Genomic DNA, 22,115 nt, shown 5'->3' with positions numbered 1-22,115 from the left:
ACCCACGACCTGCAGACCTTGCCAGGTAATTAATCCTATGTGCCAAGCAAGTGCCTCCACCTCAATAGTTCTTCTGTCCCCCTGGATAAAGCACCCTGGAAATCTAATACTGGGGCTGCTCCCTGGCTCCTGCAGGCACGTCCTGGCTGCCTCGTGCAGCTCCTGGACATACAACTTCTCTTCTCCCTGACCAGGCCCAGCAGGTCCCCATCCAGGTTACCCTGGACTTTCTCCCTAGTCACTGCGGGCAGCCAAGAGACAAGGTGGGGCAGCCCCCAGTGAGGACACCTGCTGCTTTGGTGGGGGAGGCCCCTGGAGCATCTTCCAGCACAGAGGAAGTACTGGCTTCCAAGGGCAGGAGGGGTCCCTCTGCAAGCTCTGAGGGGACAGAGGCCTGCAGGGCCATGGCAGGAGGGGTCCCTCTGCAAGCTCTGAGGGGACAGGGGTCTGCAGGGCCACGCCCTCAGGGCTTCCAGCTGGATGTCCAGCCCATGTTTCAGGGTCCCAGGTTTTCCCAACCAGGGTCCCGACCTTCACATAGACCAGCATCATAGGCTGGTCTTCACATAGGCCAGGCATCAAATCATGCCTAGAGCCAGGTGCTCCCCAGTCACTGTCGGCTCCTCAGCCACACCAGTTCTACCTCTGCCGGACATGGGACTCCTTTTCAGCAACCAGAGAGGCCCTCTGTTCTCACACCAAGCCTGATGGGCAACCGTGGGTAACATCGCAATCTCTGTTCATCCCTCTGTGGAGCATCCAACCCCACCGTCCCCCATGCATTGAAAGGGGGAAACTGCCACACCCACAAGGCCTTCCCTTCCACCAGGAAAACTTCCCAGGTCACTCTTGGTGAAATCTTTAACAACTGGGGCCCTAACTTTGTCCCAAAGACTACCCATGTCCCACATCAACCAGAATGGCATCCTAGGTGTTGGCCAGGGAACAGCCACCGCACCAGCTGAGTCTCAGGCCCCTCCTGGACCACTTGTGTTAATTAGGGTCTTCCAAGAGGCAGGTGCCACGGAAGTTCTGATGTGACTGGAGATTTATCAGTGTGTTGTCTGTGAAGGATGCTGAGGAGGTGGCCAAAGAGGATGGAAGCCTCAGACCACAGGTGAGACCCCTGTGAAAGAGACACAGGGAGCCTCGGCCAGCACGTGCCCCTAGACAGTGCTGGCCAGAGTGAGGGGAACATCGGAGCCAAGGTAACCCCTAAAGGATTCTGGTCTTGTGAGGAGGGGCCTGGCTTCCCCCCGGGAGCTGCTGGCTTGGAAGCAGGAGGAGTTGCCCAGGTGAGAGCTCAGCGTGGACCCAGGGGAGTGGCACACGGTGCCCAGTCAGCTGAGCTCAGGTGCAGCAGGCAGGAGGCCTGAACTCACGGCCACCATGTGGCTGCCACAGTCAGGCACACTTAGACACACACACTCACACTCAGGCACACTTAGACACACACACACTCACACCCAGCCTCAGATGCAGACACACACCACACACAGATGCACACACCACACACTCACACTCAGTCTCAGACAGACACACACCACACACAGATGCACACACCACACACTCACACTCAGCCTCAGATGCAGACACACACCACACACAGATGCACACACCACACACTCACACTCAGTCTCAGACAGACACACACCACACACAGATGCACACACCACACACTCACACTCAGTCTCAGACACACACACTCACACTCAGCCTCAGATGCAGACACACACCACACACAGATGCACACACCACACACTCATACTCAGTCTCAGACACAGACACACACCACACACAGATGCACACACCACACACTCACACTCAGTCTCAGACACACACACTCACACTCAGCCTCAGATGCAGACACACACCACACACAGATGCACACATCACACACAGTCTCAGACACACACACTCACACTCAGCCTCAGACACAGACACACACCACACACAGATGCACACACCACACACTCATACTCAGTCTCAGACACAGACACACACCACACACAGATGCACACATCACACACTCACACTCAGTCTAAGAGGAGGACACACACCACATACTCACAGATGCACACACCACCCACTCACACCCACTCAGTTACAGACACACCACACCACACCACATGCTCCCACTTAGCCTCAGATGCAAACATACACCACACACTCACAGATGCACACACCACACACATTCACACAGGACACATAGTCACTTGCACACTCACACCACCTCTCCTTTAACACCCCTGGCTCCAGGCACCACCGCCCACTCAAGGGACCGCGGGAGGTGGCAGAGGACAGAAGTGGCTGACGCTGCTATGGAGAGGTTGGCCGTAAAAGGAGGGGCAGGCACAGCTGGCATGAGCTGTGAGGTGGTCCAGCCAGAGTCCAGAAACCAGGACAGACGGGAGGCCATTGGCTCCCAGGCTGGGGCCAGGGTGGACCTTGCAGGCCCTGTGGACAGCAGGCAGGGGCATTTGGGGACAAGTTCCCGGGCATCCCGGTGGACAGCTGCCATGGCGGCTTTCCCTTCCTTACACTAGGAAGTTCCACCACCTGGGCACACTGGGAACACAAGACACCGCCACAGACCCCTGCCCTGGCCACTCTACCATCCACCAGGAGAGGGGGTGAAGATGCAGAGAGAGGGCCTGGCCTCAGGGGGCAGAGAGAGAAGGCCCTGAAGACCGAAGGATGCCCACACAGGGGGCCGCCTCCTGGGGCAAGGGCCACCAGGCAGCTCAGGGACCCTCTCCTCCGGAGAAGGGGCTAAAGCAGCCATCTGCAAACCTGCTCATCCGAAGAGGGGACTTGCCCCCAGCTGCTCCACCCCCTTCCAGGACAGCTCTGAAGAGGGCCCTGTCCTGGATCCCAGGGACCTCTCCCAGAGCCCGGGGAACTCTCCCCAACCCCGCCTGCGTGTCACCTCAAGGAGGAACCCTGGCCCTGGCTGGAGGGCTGTGACTAGGGTGGGGAATGGGGACCCCTGTCACTCTGTCCCAGGCTGGGCTCAGGTAGGGACCTCACGGTGGTCCCAGGGCCCAGCACCAAGCCCACCTGTGGTTTCCAGCGGTAAAGGGGTGGCAGGGGTGGCTCGCCGCATGCCCAGGCTCTGCTGTCCCTGCCATCCCGGCTCCCCACCCTCAGGACCCAGGAGCAGCAGTTTCTCCAGGAGCTCCTGACCCGGGGCCTCTCCTCTCGCAGGAGGCCAGAGTAAGCGGGACACGTGACACCGGGTACAGGAGGGTTGGGGGACTGATGGGGGGAACCCTGCACCCCCCAGGAAGGCTCCTACCGAGGGGCGAGTCCCAGGGCCCCCGTCGGCCCTGCGTGCGGGGCGCGGTCCCCAACACCCAGGGCCCCGGAGGCGGACACAGCCCCGGCCAGGTCGACCCTGGGAAATGGGCGGGGGCGACGGGCGGCCGGCCCGGGATGTGAAGTCCGAGCAGCGGCGGGCAGGGGATGGGGGGGGGAACTCGGCCCGGGCTGCAGGGGGGGTCCCCATCCTCGCCACCTCCTCCTCCCGCCTCCCGCCCTCGAGGGTCCCCGCTTCCCTCCCATCCCCTTCCCGTCCCCCCCCCCCCGCCCCCTCCTCCCATCCGCGGGGCCGCAGCGCTTCCTGGTGGCGGGTCCGGGCGGGCGGGCGGGCGGGCGGGGTATAAAGGGGGCGGCTCCGGCCGCAGTCTCCTCCCTCCTGCTTACTCGGCGCCCGCGCCTCGGGCCGTCGGGACCGGAGCGTCCTCGGGACCAGGTGAGCGCCTCCCGGACCCGCACCCTGGAAGCCGCTCGGCCCGCGGGGGTGACCCCGGGTCCTGGGAAGGCGGCGGCGGCGGCTTCGTCCCTCGGGCCCCCGGGAATGGGAACTCCAGCCCCAGGGACGGCGCGGGGGTTCGGGGGTTCGGGGCTCCTCCCCGCGGGGCTGGGGCCGCGCCCGCCCGTGTGGCTCCGCGTCTCAGTGTCCGAGCCCTCGGGCCCGCGACTTGGGGCCACCTCCCCGCGGCCTCCTCTGGGGCGGAGCCGGCCTGGGCGGGGTGGGGGGTCCCTCTCTGCGCCCGAGCTCGGTGCTGGGACCCCCGCTCCCGAGACGACCCCGGCACCGCACGGCCCGCCAGGCCCCGCATCTGCGAGCGGTTCGGGTCCAGCTCCGGCCCGCGGGGAAGACGCCCCGGCTGGCTGGGACCTCCGGGGGCGCAGGGCCTCTCCCCGGGCCGGAGGGAAGGGGCGGCCGGGCGGGGGGAGGAGGGGCCTTCGCTGCCCGAGGGCGGGACAGGGCGGGGCGGGGCGGGGCGGGGACGCGGGTGGCCCCGACGCCCCATCGCTGCGCCCCCGCCAGGCCCTGGAGAGGCTGCAGCCGGAGGCGGCTCCACAGGGCGGCGGGACCCGGGCTGCCAGCGACCCCCAACCCCTGCCCGGCCGCCCACACCCGCCCTGGGACGCCGCGGGGGGCGCTGGAGGAACCGCTGGGCCCGGGTCTCCACTGCTGGCAACCTCACGGATCGGCCGCCTGTGGAGCCGCAGGTGTGCGGACGAGCTGTGTCCATCCGGGCGGTGCTGGCAGGACCCCGGCGCCCGCGCCTCGGGCATCCCGGGAGAAGGGACCTTCCCTTTGGGGTCGGTACCCGGAAAGGAGGGGCCTGCGATCCGCGGAGCTCCTTGTTCTTGTGATAACACAGCTCTGGCCTGGAGGGCCCCTTGCACGTCGACTCTGGTGATTATTTTAAGAAAGGCCAGGCCGCGCACGGTGGCTCACGCCTGTAATCCCAGCACTTGGGGAGGCCGAGGCGGGCAGATCACCTGAGGTCGGGAGTTCGAGACCAGCCTGGCCAACAGGGTGAAACTCCGTCTCTATTAAAAATAAAAAATAAAATAAAATAAAAAAAATTAGCCGCGTGTAGTGGCAGGCACCTGTAATCCCAGCTACTCGGGAGGCTGAGGCAAGAGAATCACTTGACCCCGGGAGGCGAAGGTTGCAGTGAGCTGAGATCATGCCCCTGCACTCCAGTCTGGGCGATGGAGCGAGACTGTCTAAAAAAAAAAAGAAAGAAAGAAAGGCCCAGTGAGATGCTTTCTCTCAAACACGGCCCTGCACGTTGAGTTGCTGCCTCCTGTGGCCTATCTCACATTTATGCAAAGTCAGGTACCTGGTTAGGGGCCCACCTGCCACAAGCAGGGGTCCTGGCGCTGCTCATGGAAGGGGCCCTGCCCAGCCCGCGGAGCACTCTCTGGGACGGGGCTGCCCAGGTCCACCCAGGATCCAAACACCCAGCCCCGCCCAGAGGCCCATCCTGGCCTGCCGTGGAAGCTGTAATGGGCAGGGGCGGTGGGAATTCTCAGCTCACAGGGCGCCTGCTCTAGAAGGGCGGCGTCTGGGTCCAGAGGTCAGAAGGTCAGAAACGTCAGATGCCCATCCCAGAAGTGGTGAGGAACCTGTCTCCACAATGGATAGGGGCACTGCCTTTTTTTTTTTTTTTTTTTTTTTTTTTTTTTTTTTTTTTTGCTCCTTTCATAGGTGAGGAATGATGCCTTGTTGGGGGTTTGTTCTGCATATCTTTGGTTTTTGTGCAGTACAAGGCTATTTGGGCTATTTGATCACTGACCGTGTGTAGTGATGTGCATTGCCTGCTTGTGATGTCCCCGTATTCCCAATGGATGTTCGTTTTTTGTTTTTTGGGATTTTTTTTTTTTTTTTTTTTTTTTTTTTTTTGAGATAGGGTCTCACTCTGTCACCCAGGCTGGAGTGTGGTGGTGCAATCACGGCTCACTGTAACCTGCACATCCCTGGCTCAAGTGAGCCTCCCACCTCAGCCTCCAAGTAACTGGGACTACAGGCATGCACCACTGTGCCCAGCTAATTTTCTTTTAAGAGATGGGGTCTCACTATGTTGCCCAGGCCATGGATGTGTGTGTTTGTTTGGGGTGTTTTGGGGGTTTTCTCTTTTCTTTTTTTTTTTTATTGATTTGAAAAAGCTTTATTTTCCCCAATTTTTTATTGTGGTATACAATATAAAATGTATCATCTTAACCATTTTTAAGTGTGCAGCTAGTTCAGCGACAGTAAGTATGTTCATAGTATCGTGTAGCCATCACCAAGGTCCATCTCCGGAACTCTTTTCCTCTTGTCAGACTGAAGCCCGAGGAGCCCCAACTCCCGTCACCCCTTCCCTCATCCCCTGGCAGCCACCATTCTACTTTATGTTTCCAGGAATTTGGCCACTTAGGTGACTCATGAGTGAAATTGTATGAAATGTCTCCTTTTGTGACTGGCTTATTTCACGTGGCTTAATATCCTCCAGATTCATCCATACTGTAACATAGATCAGCATTTCCTTCCCTCGTAAGGCTGAGTAATATTCCACTGCATGCATGTCCCCCATTTTGTTTACCCATTCGTGTGTTGCTGGACACTTGGATTGCTTCCATGTTTGAGCTACTGTGAATGATGTGGCCATGAACATACCACACAGATACCTCTTTGAGATCCCACTTTCACTTCTTTTGAGTATGTTCCCAGAAGTGGGATTGTAGATCATCTGATTTTTTCATTTTTTTGAGGAATTGCCTCACTGTTTCCCAAAGCGGCTGCACCATTTTGCTTTCCTGCCAGCAGTGCACAAGGGTCCAGTTTCTCCACGTCTGCACCAACAGGTGTCATTTTCTGGGTTTGTTTGTTTTAAATGTTAACCATCCTAATGGGTGTGAGGTGGTATCTCATTGTGGTTTTGACTTTGCATTTCCCTCATGATTAGTGATGTTGAGCATCTTTTCATGTGCTTTTTGGCCATTTATGTATCTCTTGGGAGAAATATCTGTTTAAGTCCTTGACCCATTTTTGAATCAGGTTGATTGTTTTTTGTTGTTGAATTTTAGGAGTTCTCTATATATTCTGGATATTAATCTCTTATTAGATACACAATTTACAAATATTTTCTTTCATTCTCTGGGTTCTTTTTACTCTGTTAATGGTGTCCTTTCACTAGATTGATGCAAAAAAAGTTTTTAAATTTTGGAGTAATCTTATTTATCTGTTTTTTCTTTTGTTGCCTGTGCCCTTATTGTCATACCCAAGAAATTGTCTCTCAATCCAGTGTCATCAAGGTGTTGCCTCGTGTTTTCTTCTAAGGGCTTTAAAGTTTTAGGTCTTAAAACCTAAAGATCTGGGGACATGGATCCATTTTGAGTTAATTTTTGTACATGGTATTAGGTAAGGGTCTAACTTCATTCTTTTGCATGTGGATATCTACTTGTCTCAGGACCGTTTGTTGAAAAGACTGTCTTTATCAAATAGTCTTGGCAGCCTGGTTGAAAGACATATATGCAAGGGTTTATTTCTGGACTCTCTATTTTATTCCATTCATCTGTATGTCTGTCTTTATGCCAGTGCCGCAGCTGCACTGTTGATGACTGCAGCTTTGCAGTAAGTTTTGAAATTCGGATATGTGAATCCTCCAGCCTTTTTTTTTTTTTTTTTTTTTTTTTGGTTATTCATGGTCCCTTGAGATTCCATCTAAATTTTAGGATGTATTCACTATTTCTGAAAAAAATCACTGGGATTTTTATAGGTATTACATTAAATCTCTAGATCAACTTGGGTGGTATTGACATCTTAATAATAGTAAGTCTTCCAATCTATGAACATGAATGTCTTTTTTTTTTTTAATGTCTTCTTCAATTTCTTTCAGAAATGTTTTGTAGTTTTCATTGTACAGGTCTTTCACCTCCTAAGTCAATTTTTAAGTATTGTATTATTTTTGATACTATAGTAAATAGAATTTTTTTTTTTTTTTTTTTGAGACAGAGTCTCGCTCTGTCGCCCAGGCTGGAGTGCAGTGGTGCGATCTCGGCTCACTGCAAGCTCCGCCTCCTGGGTTCCCGCCATTCTCCTGCCTCAACCTCCCGAGTAGCTGGGACTACAGGCACCCGCCACCTCACCCGGCTAGTTTTTTGTATTTTTTAGTAGAGACGGGGTTTCACCGGGTTAGCCAGGATGGTCTCGATCTCCTGACCTCGCGATCCACCCGTCTCGGCCTCCCAAAGTGCTGGGATTACAGGCGTGAGCCACTGTGCCTGGCCTAGAATTGTTTTCTTAATTTCCTTTGGGTTGTTCATTGTTAGTGAATAGAAATACAACTGATTTTTATGTGTTGACTATGTATCCTGCCATTTTGCTGAATTTGTTTATTAGTTATAACAATTTTTGTGAAATTTTTAGAGTTTTCTACATGTAAGATCATACCATCAGTGATCAGAGATAATTTACTTATTTCTTTCCAATTTGAATGCCTTTTATTTCTTTTTCTTCCCCAATTGCTCTGGCTAGAACTTCCAGTACAGTGTTAAATAGAAGTAGTGAAAGCAGGCATCCTTCCTTTATTTCTGACCTTAGAGGAAAAGCTTTCAGTCTTTCACCATTGAGTATGATGTTCACTGTGGCTTTTTCATATAATATGGCTTTAATTGTGCTAAGGTAGTTTCCTTGTATTTCTAATTTGTTAAGTGTTTTTATCGTGAAAGCGTATTGAATTTTGTCATATGCTTTCTCTGCATCAACTGCAATGATCATGTGAGAGTTTTTTTTTCCTCCTTCATTCTGTTAATGTGTATTACATTGATTGATATTTTTTGTATGTTGAACTATCCTTGCATTCCAGAAATAAATCCTACTTGGTCAATTCATTAAATTCCATTTAATTGCATCAAATTATACTGAATTTAGTTTACTCTTAATAGTATTTTGTTTAGGATTTTTGCATCAATGTTCATAAGGAAGACTGGATTGTAGTTTTCTTCTCTTGTAATATCTTTGTCTGGTATTGGTATCAGAGTAATGCTGGCCTCACAAGAATGAGTTAGTGTTACCTTCTCTTCCAGTTGTTTGAAAATTTTGAGAGGGTTTGGTGTTAGTTCTTTATGTGTTTGGTAGAATTCACCAGTGCAGCCATCATGTCCAGAGGTTCTTTGTCAGCAGATTTTTGAGTATTGATTCAATCTCCTTACTAGTTATGTCTATTCAGATTTTCTGTTTCTTCATGATTTGATTTTGTCTTGATAGGTTTTGTCTGTCTGGAAATTTTTCCATTCCATCTGTGTTATTCAAATTGTTGACATATAGTTGCTTATAGTACACTCTTATAGTCATTTTTATTTCTGTAGAATTGGTAGCAATGTTGCCACTTTGACTTATAATTTTAGTAATTTGAGTTTCTTCTTTTTTTCTTAGTCTAGAATCTAGCTTAAGGCTGGTCAATTCTGTTGATCTTTTCAAAGAACCAACTTTTATTGTTATTGATTTTCTCTGTCATATGTCTGTTCTCCATTTTGTTTATCTTTGCTCTGATCTTTATTGTTTCCCTCTTTCTGCTAGCTTGGAGTCTCATTTGTTCTTTTTCTAGTTCCTTACACTGTAAGGTTAAGTTCCTGTTTGAGAGCTTTGTTTTTTAATGTAAGTATGTATAGCCCTGAGTTTCCTCCTTAGCACTGCTTTCACTGTCCAACAAGTTTTTAAATTTGTGTTTTCATGTTCACTCATTTCTAAGTATTTTATAATTTCCCTTGTGATTTCTTCTCTGATCCTTGGTTATTTAACAGGGTATTGTTTAATTTTGTGATTTTTTAAATGTCCTTGTTGCTGATTTTTAACTTTACTCCTTTGTGGTCTGAAAAGATATCCTGTATAATGTAGATCTTTCAAAATCTATTGACACAGACATTGTTGTTGCAACTACCCCCATCATTGCAAGCCCTTCTCCCTCTGGCTGAAGTGACTTCCATGAGATTTAAAGGACTGGCACCCTTTTCTCCCTTCATTTTTCTCTTTTTACTGTTTTCAGAGGTAGACATTGAAGACTAGCACATTCAAAAGCAACCATATATGTAGAGAAAATTAAAGAGTCATTGCACATGCTCAGGGGAAGTCACAGGCTCAGAAAAGACCTAAAGAGACTTTAAGGTTGTACTTTATGCTGATCCTTAGCACAGAGACAGCAACAATCAAAATTATAAAAACAAGAAAAACTGGCAAACTCTGGGGAAGAAAGAGATTCTGATCTCACAAGGCATACAAAGAAGCTTTCCTATTTCAAAGGGAAAAAAATAAACCAACAGAAACGGTCACTGAAAAAGACTTGGTGGTAATCTACTAGACAAAGGCTTTGAAAGAACTATCTTGAAGATACTCAAATAACTAAGGGAAAATGTGGAGAAAGTCAAAAAACAATGTAGGAACAAATGAAAATATCAGTAAAAAGCTAGAAAATTTAAAAAGAAACCAAAAAAATTCTGGAGCTGAAAAGTATAATAACTGAAATTTAAAATTCACTAGAGAAATGCAAAGGCAGAGTTCAGCAGGCAGAATAAAGTATCAGGGAACTGGAAGATATGACGGTGGAAATTATTGAGTCTGAGGAGCAGAAATAAAAAGACTGAAGAAAGGTGAACAGAGCCTAAGGGGCCTGTGGGATACCATCAAGCAAACCAACATAAACATTGTAAGGAGCCCCAGAAGAAGAGAGAGCAAAGGGAGCAGAGAGACTATTTGAAGAAATAATGGCTGAAAACTTCCAAAATAAGATGAATGACATGAACATAACCATCCAAGAAGCCCAAAAAACTCCAAGCAGGATGAACTCAAAGAGACCCACACTGAAACATTCTAATCAAATTGTCAAAACCCAAAGACAAAGATTTTGAAAACAGAAGAGAGAATGATTCATCACATGTAAGGAATCCTCAATAAAACTATTAGCAGATTTCTGATCAGAAATTTTGAAGGCCACAAGGCAGTGGGCCAATATATCCAAAGTGCTAAAAGAATAAAAACTGTCTACCAAGAAGCCCACATCCCGCAAAACTGTCCTTTAAAAGTAAGGGAGAAATTAAGACATTGTTAGATCAACAAAAGCTGAGACTGTTCATTACCACTAGACCTGCCCTGTAGGAAATGCAAAAGGGAGTCCTCTGCAGGTTGAAATAAAAGGATGATAGACAGTAACTCAAAGTTGTATGAAGAAATAAAGATCTCAGCCAGGCATAGTGGCTCATACCTGTAATCCTATCACTTTGGGAGGCCAAGGCAGGAGGATAACTTGAGCCCAGGAGTTCAAGGCCAGCCTGAGCGGTATAGGGAGACCCTATCTCTATATAATAAAAATAATTTTTAAAATTGACCAAGCATGGTGGTACATACCTGTGGTCCCAACTGCTTGGGAGGCTGAGGTGGGAGAATCGCTTGGGCCTGGGAGGTTGAAGCTGTAGTGAGCTATCACCACACCACTGCACTCCAGCCTGGGCAACAGAGCAAGACCTTATCTCAAAATAAATAAATAAATAAACAAACAAATATCTCAGTAAAGGTAAATATATGGACAATTATAAAAGCTAGTATTGGTGTAACAATGGTGTGTAATGCTACTTTTTGTTTTCTACATAATTTAAGAGACTAATGATTTAAAAATAACATTATGCTTTTGGACACATAATATATAAAGGTGTAATTTTGTGACATCGATAACTAAAAGGGTTGGGGCCAGAACCACTCAAGGAGCAGAGTTTTGTTTGTACCATTGAAGCTAAACTGGTATAAATTCAATGTAGACTGTTATAATTTTAGGATGTTAAATGCAATCCCCATGGTAACGACAAAGAAAATAACTAAAGAATAAATACAAAAGGGAATGAGAAAGGGATTTAAATGTTTCACCACCAAAAAATTAATTAAACACAAAAGAGGACAGTAATACTGGAAATTAAGGACAAAAAATCCATAAGGTATGCAGAAAACAGATGCAAAATGAAAGAAGTCCCTCTTTATCAGTAATTACTTTAGATGTAAATGGATTAAACTCTCCAAACTCTGTTAAAAGACAGAGATTGGCAGAATGGATTTAGAAAGCCAAATCCAACTATGTGCTCTCTATAAGAGATGCACTTTAGATCCAAAAACGTAAATAGATTGACAGTGAAAGGATGGGCAATGACATGCCCTACAAATAGTAACCCAAAGAGAACGAGAGTGGCTGTACTAATACCAGACAAGATAGACTTTAAATCAGAAAAGGTTACAAGAGGGAAAGAAGGACATCATATATTAATAAAAGGCTCATTACAGCAAGATATAATAATTATAAATATTTATGCACCTAATAACAGTCCATCAAAATATTTATATCTTACATTGGGAAGATTGTTGCTGGCTCTCAGTCTGCCTCCAGTCTGCTCATGTTGCTTTTGTTGTAATGATGGTCGTATCTGGGAGCTCAGTATCAAGAGGGCAGACTTGAGCCCACACTGCCAGGCTTCAGACCTCAGCTATTAGCTCAGTGCCCCCCTGGGCAAGTTACCTACACTAGTCCTTGGTTTCCTCATCTATTGGAGTGGGGATGGTAATAGTACCTATGTCCAAGGGCATAGGTCCAATCGTGAATGTTAAATGAAGGGATATAGGACAGTATCTGGTACAGAATAATTATAGATTTTTCATTGACATTTTATACATTCTGTTTTCTTCAAAGACTTTCTGGTTCATGTTTTGCACTCAGATGCTTACTTTTCCTGGAATTTATTTGGGAGCACCATGTGAGGTAGTACCTTTATTTCTAGTTACAGGGTCGGCCCTCATCCCAGCCTCCTTCCACCACTCTGAAAGGCCACCATGTCATAGCGTAAGTTCTCTTATGTTGTTATACCCATTATTGTGTGGACTGTTGGCCTGTTCCAGCACCAAAACCAAAACTGTAATTTTATTGTTTCATTTGATAGCACAAGTTTTCTCATCACTCTATTTTTTATTTTGCTCAACTACTCTTGCTTTTTCTACCAAGTGAAACTTGGATTCATTTTGCAAACCCCTATCTACAAAAATGCATAAATTTTTCTTGGAAATTTTAATTAAAATTACATTCTATTGTAGATTCAGTTAGAAATAACTGATTTTTTTTTTTTTTTTTTTTTTTTTTTTGAGACGGAGTCTCGCTCTGTCGCCCAGGCTGGAGTGCATGCAGTGGGGCGATCTCGGCTCACTGCAAGCTCTGCCTCCCACGTTCACGCCATTCTCCTGCCTCAGCCTCCTGAGTAGCTGGGACTACAGGCGCCCGCCACCACGTCCGGCTAATTTTTTGTATTTTTAGTAGAGACGGGGTTTCACCGTGTTAGCCAGGATGGTCTCGATCTCCTGACCTCATGATCTATCCACCTTGGCCTCCCAAAGTGCTGGGATTACAGGCGTGAGCCACTGCACCCGGCTGAAATAACTGATATTTTTAAATCAGTTTAAGATAGGGGGATGATTTCTCATCCAAAAACAAGGTTTGTCTTTCCAATATATTTCTCAAAAATTTTTTTGAGTTTTTTTCATAAGTCCTGCACGTTTTTATTCAGTTAATTCCTTGAGTTTATGTTGTTTTTCTTGCTAGTGTAAATAGCATTTTTCTGCAACATTTTCTAACTGTTCATCACTGATAGAAGAAAATCAATAACTTTTTGTATATTGAAGACTAAGCTCTGATTTTTTTTTTTTTTTAATCTTGCCTATATTCCTATCTAAGGGGTTTGGGGAGTCATGCCCTACAAACCATAAATTCTCATCAGATGGGTTTTATCTAACCCTATATGCCATGACTTACTTTCCGATCTGACTCTGGCATGACTCTACACGACAAAGAAGAAAATAAAAATATTTTACCCCAAAGCATATTTCTTTGCCACATTTTGAAATGGCCCTGCAAAGCTGTCCTTTATTGGGGAAAATTTGCATCTGTGTAAAGAATCTCTATTAACATAGCTAGATCTTTTTCTTCCAGGCCCTCCCAATCCCAAAGAGATTAACTGAGAGTCTAGCAGGTTTTAAAGGTCTGAATAGGAAACACTTGTCATTGATTGTCTCTAAGGGCAACACTATGAGACTTCAGAAGAACCGTGGTCTCCACAGTCTTTTATCTTAACCTGAGCATTTCCTTTCTATGATCCGAGGTCTTTAGACAAACTCAACCAATTGTCAACCAGAAAATGTCTAAATTTACCTATAGCCTGGAAGCCATCCCTCCCCACTTTGAATTTTCCTGCCTTTCTGGATTAAGCCAATGTATTTCTTAAATGAATTTGATTGATGTCTCATGCCTCCCTAAAATGAATAAAACCAAGCTACACCCCAGCCAGCTTGGGCACATGTTCTCAGGACCTCCTGAGGGCTGTGTCATGGGTCATGGCCACTCATATTTGGCTCAGAATAAATCTCTTAAAACCTTTTACAGGGTTTGATTTTTTTCATCGATGATATATTTTTCTAAGGGTTCACTAAATTCTCTCTCCCTAATCTCCCGTGCTTTCTTTCTTTCTATAAATAGATAGATGTCTATATATATATATATATATATATATATATATATATATATATATATATATATGTATATCTTTTTCTCTTTTTTAAAAAACTTTGTTCAGTTGATTTTCTGAGTAGACCATCCTATCTTTAATAAGGACAGTTTTGTCTCTTCTTTTCCAACATTTATACTTTGTTTATTTTCACTGTCTTATTGCATCGGCTTCCAACACAACACTGAATAGTAGCGTAAGGTCAGCACTGTTTGCCCCCACCCCGTTTTTTTTGTACTCTAGTAAGCATTCTTCTAATGCAGGAGTTTTTAACCCAGGGTTAGATCTGTGAATGGAATCCCTGAATTCCTGGATGTAATTTCTGTATATGAGTATCTATGCGTTTGTGTAAGGTGAAATTGTCTAGACTCTTAAAAAGGTCCATGACCACAAAGATAAGAACCACTATTTTAGCTTTTTGTGTAAACTATGATGTGAGCTCTTGATTTGAAATGTATATCCTTTATAATGTAGATCCTACTCCTAAATTTCTTACTAGGTTTTACCTTGTCTGGCTGTTGTTGTTTCTCAATTAGAAATTGATGTTTCAGGGATCTATTGAAGCAATTGCATATTTTTCTCTTTTTATGTTAATGTGACTTATATTAACATATTCCCTAGTGTTTGTGACATCACTGTACTTTAACTTCATATTATAGTTCTGGTATAGTGGTCCTTAATATGCTATTGGATTTTAATTTTTAATACTGGCTAGAATTTTTGTGATAATTTTATGGGATTTTTAGAGTGTCACTTTTCTGGCCTGAAACCTCTGTGGCCAGTGGCGCCTTTGCCCAAGTTCTTGTCCTGTGTCCAGGAAGAATGAGGTACGCAGACAAGTGGAGGGTGAGCAAGACAGAGAAGCTTTATTGAGTGTTAGATCTCACAGGAGACCCGCAGGGGGCAGCCCCGCTCTGTAGGCAGGTTGTCTTGTTGAGTGTTCAGCTCTCGGCAGAGAGAAGGCCCTGGAGTGGGTGCTCCTGTCTGCGGGAAGGTTGTCCCATTGTCTCTGCAGCTCTTAGCAGACAGGAGGCCCTCGAGAGGGTGTCTCCTCTCTGCAGACAGGGCATCTCAACTGGTGTTCAGCCTTCAACAGAGAGAAGGCCCTGGAGTGGGTGGCTCCTCTCTGCAGCTGGTCGTGCTGATGTCCCTTCAGGCCCTGAAGCTCTCAGCAGAGAGGGCAGCTCTTCTCTGCAGCTGGTCGTGCCATGTTGTGCCCTGCTCTGATGGAGCCTGGGGCTTTTATGGGCCCAGAGGGGAAAGTGCATGCTGACTGGTCCATGGGCAGCCATGTGTGGGCCCAGAAAAAAGCACCTTGAGTTCCCCTCTGGTTCATAGGACAGGCAGCCTGGCCCCCAGGCTTCAGGCCTGTCCCAGCCTGAAGGTGGGGCTTAACTGGGGACCCACCCCCATCTGCCCAGGGGCCTATCTGCCTCCTGCAGCCATCCATGGTGCCCAGGCTTCTGGTACTAAGGCGCATGTGTGCCCAGCCACCCTCAGCACCCCCAAGCTTCCCCTCCTGCACCTCTCAGTGCCCACAGTCTGGAGGGGGCCAAGGCAGCAAGGGGCTGGCATGTCAGCACTGCCACAAGCAGGCACACACCCGGCCAGGCTGTGACAGTGCCCAGGCTCAGCCCCAACTCTGCTTTGAGATTGGAGTGGGTGCTGGGAGCGGGAAGAGGCTGGGCAGCGGGAACAGGCACCTCCAAGCCTACAAGGGCAAGAGGGGCCTTCCCTGGCTCCCTAAGAGTGCAGGGATGCCTGGGTCAGCAGCCCCAGTTTGGGCAGCTGCACCTGCACCAGGAGTGGGGGCGGGCTCTTGCCTGCTCCGTGGAGCAGGAGGCCTAGATCCATAGCCATGAGTTGGGCAGCTGCAGTTGTACCTGGAGAACTCCCACCTCGCCCACCTGCAAGGGGCAGGGATCCCACTTATCCCCAGCTCCTGCTGGCTCCGTGGAGCATGGCACCTGGCCACGTCCTCTCGCCACCTGTGGTGGGGTCTCCAGGTCCTTGCCAGACCTGAGCCAGCATCCCGGTCGTGGCAACACCGCCATGAGCTCCCCTTCACCCAGCCCAGCCCATGGCAGCAGCCCTCAGGGAGGCAGTCTGCGGGGTTGGGGGCCTGTCTGCCTCTGCCTTGGGCCCTCCCTGAGCAGCCGGTGTGACGGCAGCAGCTACATCAGGTGGCCTGCCACTGCCATCCGTAATATTTATAGTGATATTTATCTGTAGGTACTTTTAGGGATTTTTTTTTTTTATCAAGCTTTGGTCACAGGTTATGCCACATTTAAAAATGAATTGGGAAAAAGTTTATCCTTTTATGTTCTAAAACAAGTTAAATAGCATAGAAGTGTTTGTCCTTGAAGGTGTGAAACTCACCCACAGACGGCCTGAGCTGGCACCTTTGGGAAGGGACTTCATTCCTCCCTGGGCCCCAGGCTGAGCGGGTCTGGCCTGGGTCACCTCCTCCACTCCAGATGCCGCAGAATCACAGCAACCCTTCAGGGCCCTCTCCTGGCAGCGCCTCCCCTGGTTCTGGTGCTAGGACTCGCCTCCCGTCTGCACCGAGGGGAGGGCGGCAGTCCCATCCCTGCATTACCCTGGAACTGCATGCTCTGAACCAGACCCAGTGCCCCTTCCGCCTGGCTGCCCGGCTGCTGCCAGCCCCACTCTGCGGAGCCAGTGGCACAGTGAGGCCCGTCCTGATGTCCTCCTGGAGCTGGAGCTCAGGGCAAGCCACAGGGCATCAGGGAGGACAGATGGTCAAGGGCTGGATCCATTTGCTCCAGGATCCTGGCACCCAACAGAAAGGAAAGCCAGGCTAATGACAGCCGTGTCCCCACACTTGACAGAGTCCTCCCTCCGTCCTATCAAAGTTTAAAGGGAATGGAGCCAGGCTGGAGAGAGTGCCTAGCTCTGCAGGGGAGCCTGTCTGGGGAAGCTGGGATCTTTCTCCCGCCCTCCCCTCTGTGCTACTTCCAGAGCAGCCCCAGGCAGTCAGGGGCTCCAGACAGTGGTGCTCCATTCCCTTCCATGCCAACCCGCCTAGCTGCCCACTCTGTCCAGCCCTGGAGGGCAGGGAACGGCCTCAAACATCCAAATCCCACCCAAAACTGAGCCCAGAGGCACCCACTAAATATCTGTTTACCCCACCCAGGGCGGGGCAAGAGGGCACAAGCCCCCCCCCAGTTCAGATGCTGCTGACGGTGTGTGCTGGGTGCAGACCCCACTTCCTTGAAGACTGAGGGCAGTGCCCCCAATCCCGCTGACCTGCTGTGTGTGCACCTGCCATGGGGGAGGGTGCCAGGGGAGAGGCACTGGGGGTGTCTGAGCTACCCCCACCCCCTGTTGCAGGACTTCAGGGCCACAGGTGCTGCCAAGATGCTCCAGGGCCCCTGCTCCGTGCTCCTGCTCTGGGGAATCCTGGGGGCCACCCAGGCCCAGCAGCAGGAGGTCATCTCGCCAGATACTACGGAGAGAAACAACAACTGCCCAGGTACCAGGGTTCGGGGGCCGGGGGCTCTGGGCATTCAGGGGGCAGGTGGGACCAGTGCCCAGGTGCCAGGGGTCAGGAGGCTGGGGGCTCTGGGCATTTGGGGGGCAGTCAGGACCAGTGCCCAGATGCCAAGGGTCACCAGGTGCCAGGGTTTGGAGGCCAGGCCTCTGGGCATTTGGGGGGCAGTTGGGACCAGGTGCCAGGGGCTGGGGGCCGGGGGCTCTGGGCATTCAGGGGGCAGTCGGGACCAGTGCCTAGATGCCAAGGGTCAGGAGGCCGGGGACTCTGGGCATTCGGGGGGCAGTTGGGACCAGTGCCCAGGTGCCAGGGGTCAGGGAGTGGGGACTCTGAGCATTCAAGGGGCAGTCGGGACCAGTGCCCAGGTGCCAGGGGTCAGGGAGTGGGGACTCTGAGCATTCAAGGGGCAGTGAGGTCAAACCACAGGCATGGGGCCAGTAAACGGGGCTGGACCAGCAGTCCCTCCTGAGGCTGGCTCACGACAGTCCCGTGTCCCACAGAGAAGACGGACTGCCCCATCCATGTGTACTTCGTGCTGGACACCTCGGAGAGCGTCACCATGCAGTCCCCCACCGACATCCTGCTTTTCCACATGAAGCAGTTCGTGCCGCAGTTCATCAGCCAGCTGCAGAACGAGTTCTACCTGGACCAGGTGGCACTGAGCTGGCGCTACGGGGGCCTGCACTTCTCCGACCAGGTGGAGGTGTTCAGCCCACCGGGCAGCGACCGGGCCTCCTTCATCAAGAGCCTGCAGGGCATCAGCTCCTTCCGCCGCGGCACCTTCACCGACTGCGCGCTGGCCAACATGACGGAGCAGATCCGGCAGCACGGCACCAAGGGCACCGTCCACTTCGCCGTGGTCATCACCGACGGCCACGTCACCGGCAGCCCCTGCGGGGGCATCAAGCTGCAGGCCGAGCGGGCCCGCGAGGAGGGCATCCGGCTCTTCGCCGTGGCCCCCAACCGGAACCTGAAGGAGCAGGGCCTGCGGGACATCGCCAGCACGCCGCACGAGCTCTACCGCAACGACTACGCCACCATGCTGCCCGACTCCACCGAGATCGACCAGGACACCATCAACCGCATCATCAAGGTCATGGTGAGCCGCGGGCGGGAGCACCGTCCACCCACTCCGGGCCTCACTTTACCCCTCCGTGAGTGCCGAGGCCGAGGGAGGAAGCTCCGGGCAGGGCCTGGGCCACTCAGGTGTCCCTCGATCCCCACCCAGTCTCGAGATGCAGCCGCCCCAGGTCTCCAGGCGCACAGCTAACCAGCGCGTCTGTCTTTTCTGCAGAAACACGAAGCCTACGGAGAGGTGAGTGGCGCTTCCCTTCCTGCCAGTGCTGGCGGGCAGCTGACCCAGCAGAGATGACGGCACCAAGCTGCCGACTCCTGGCACCTCCAGGCTGGAACAGATGAGAGGAGAGGGAACCACCTGCTCCATGTTGGACCTGAGGCCTTGGAGTCTGGACAAAGCCCAAAGCCAGGCTGTTTAGATCCCGGGGGGTCAGCATTAGGGCACCCACAGAGCACGTGTTGCAAGGAGAGGTCAGGGTCTGGCCTCTGGGCAGGTGGGATCCATCCACCCTGGACTCCAGGCCCGAGCCCAGCCTAGTAGGTCGGGGGGGAGAAGGAACTGGCGTCATCGGGGTCCATGACATCCCCACCTCCCCGTGCGTCCCAGCTGCAGCTCTCAGGAAGGGGAGCAGGCGTCTGCGGTCTCCCCTGTGAGGTTCCTGCAAAAACGTGCCCTGCCTCAGAATCACTGCTCACTGTGGTTTCATGGCTGTGTACAAATGGTGCCTCCCTCACCGATGCCCCTTGCTCTTCCATCGTTTTGTAAAATTTATGTATTTATATTTGGTTTTTTTAGAGACAGGGTCTTTCTCTGTCACCCAGGCTGGAGTGCAGTGGTACGATCACGGCTCACTACAGCCTTGAACTCTGAGGCTCAAGCTATCCTCCCACCTCAGCTGCCCGAGTAGCTTGGACTACAGGCACCTGCCACCATACCTGGTGTGAGCATGTAGTTCCAGCTACTTGGGAGGCTGAGGTGGGAGGATTGCTTTCATATTTTTTCATACAGATAGTATCTCGCTGTGTTGCCCAGCCTGGTCTCTAAGTCCTGGCCTCAAGCAGTCCTCCCGCCTCGGCCTACCTAAATATTGGTATTCCAGGCGTGAGCTGCACCCGGCCTTTCTTCCCTTCTATTTTCTGTCATGGCTTAAACCAGCCTTGGTTTTTCAAAACTTACCTAGAGCACTTGACAGAACCAAACTCTTTGGTTTGTCCCTGGTGGGGGCAGAGCCTCACAGTACCCCATGTCTGCTCCCTCACCCCGCCCGGGTTCTCAGGGCGTTTCAGCGTCTCCTTGGCCCCAGCTGAGGGTCGTGGGCTACACGTTCTGAGCCCCTGCTCTGCCACCTGGGGAATGTCCCACCCATGCAACCTTCTGTCTCTGCTTGCTCGTTTCAGTGCTACAGGGTGAGCTGCCTGGAAATCCCTGGGCCCCCCGGCCCCAAGGGCTACCGTGGACAGAAGGTAAGAAGCCTGGATTGCCTGCAGGGTCTGAACTACTGGGAAGCCCCTGATTTGTTTTGAAATCACATTTGGCCAGGCGCAGTGGCTCACGCCTGTAATCCCAGCACTTTGGGAGGCCGAAGCGGGCAGATCACAAGGTCAGGAGATCGAGACTATCCTAGTTAACATGGTGAAACCCTGTCTCTACTAAAAATACAAAAATTAGCCGGGCTTGATGGCATGCGCCTGTCGTCCCAGCTACTCGGGAGGCTGAGGCAGGAGAATCGCTTGAACCCGGGAGGCGGAGCTTGCAGTGAGCCGAGATTATGCCACTGCACTCCAGCCTGGGCAACAGAGCGAGACTCCATCTCAAAAAGAAAGAAAAAAAATCCACATTTAAGGCCAGCTGTGCCTCAGATGGTCTCAACACTTCTGACCCTGGAGAAACTAAAATTCTATATTTGTCTAATTCCTTTTAAATAGTATGTTGAGAAAAGCAGAAACTTTAAAAAAATTATTAAGATATGCCATTAAACTACTTTTGTAAGCAAGCATTTTCAAGTAAGTAAATGTGAGATGCGTTACAGTTAATAATATGATTGCTCATTAACATGAAGGAACCTCTTTTGTGGCTTATTAGATAAGTGGTTTTAGGGAGCCTGGTTTGAACGTCTGCATTTTCTGGTTTGAACGTTTCCTGCATTTTCCTAACAGAGGTGCATAAAATAAAATCCTTCCAAAACTCACTGAGTATGTGAAACTCCAATAATTCACATCTGTCAAAAATTATAAAGAAAGGCATAGGAGGAGAAAGCAGCTTTTAAGGAGGTGAAATAAGGAATTGACCATCATAGAGGATGGTATTGCTAAGTAGCTTCGTGTTTTTCTAGATTTGGATGACAGCTGTCTAGACCAGTAGGTAACTGGATGTACTTTCTCCAGGATGAGACATCTCCAGGCTGCAGGTCAAATCCTGCCATCTCCTTCCTTGGCTTCTCCAGTCCTGGTGGCAGTGCCTACCCCACCACAGCTGGGAATGAATTTGCCACTTGGGGCAGCCTTGGCTGCACACAGCAGTGCAGTGACCTGTTCTGTTGGGAGGCCACTGGAAGCTGCCACAGGGGCCAATGTGGTTAGAGTTTGAGGGGATTGCAAGGTGCCAAGCAGAGCCCAGGACAGGGCACAGCTGCAGTGTTCCAGAAGCTTCTGCCCACCTCATTCCCTGCCCTGAGTTTCCTCCCTTTTCTTCCCTTTGACCTCTTAATTCCTCCCCTTTCCTCTGCTCCTCTTTGCACTTAAATTGGGAGCATATCAATAAATTTATTTATTTAATAAAATTCTGTCATAGATTAAAATTTTAATTCCAAAGGAGTGTAACCTTTATGTGGTTTTCTGAAGTCCTGATCTTTCTAAAGCTACTTAGATAAATTAATCTTTGTAGTGACAGTGACCTGGGCATCGCTGGAGAAATCAGAGCCCAGTGTTGGCCATGGTCACGGCCACTGGGTACAGAAGGGACCCCCACGGGCCAGGCACCCCCACCCCCAGGCAGCTGTTCTGGCTCCATTTTGCAGGTGGCTTTGTGGGAAGCTTCCCTCAGAGCTGGGAGAAATGGGTCAAAGCAAACCCTGGTCTGACAGAGCCTGGCCCCTTGGGAAGCAGCCGACACCAAGACATCTCCACCTGGGCGGGGGAATCAGTAGCCTGGGCTATG

General features: G+C 50.1%; 1 protein-coding gene across 4 annotated transcripts in view; it reads left to right on the top strand.

Moving 5' to 3' along the window:
* Positions 1 to 3,699: 3,699 nt before the first annotated feature.
* COL6A2 (collagen type VI alpha 2 chain) overlaps positions 3,700 to 22,115 on the top strand; it is a 35,620-nt gene continuing 17,204 nt past the window's right edge. For 2 of the 4 annotated variants that reach the window (XM_005548495.5, XM_005548496.5), the window contains exons 1-5: positions 3,700 to 3,754; positions 17,722 to 17,863; positions 18,382 to 18,980; positions 19,176 to 19,196; positions 20,357 to 20,422. In XM_005548495.5, the coding sequence (XP_005548552.3) occupies positions 17,749 to 17,863; positions 18,382 to 18,980; positions 19,176 to 19,196; positions 20,357 to 20,422 (801 nt within the window). In that variant the 5' untranslated portion in view covers positions 3,700 to 3,754; positions 17,722 to 17,748. Of the gene's footprint in view, positions 3,755 to 17,721; positions 17,864 to 18,381; positions 18,981 to 19,175; positions 19,900 to 20,356; positions 20,423 to 22,115 lie in introns of all 4 variants that reach the window. The other 2 variants (XM_074033859.1, XM_074033860.1) reach the window with 1 other exon arrangement.

Source organism: Macaca fascicularis, chromosome 3 (genome assembly GCF_037993035.2).
Source record: "Macaca fascicularis isolate 582-1 chromosome 3, T2T-MFA8v1.1".
In the NCBI taxonomy this organism is placed as follows: domain Eukaryota; kingdom Metazoa; phylum Chordata; class Mammalia; order Primates; family Cercopithecidae; genus Macaca; species Macaca fascicularis.
Note: the sequence above shows the minus strand (reverse complement) of the source record. Positions and strands in the feature narration are given on the sequence as shown.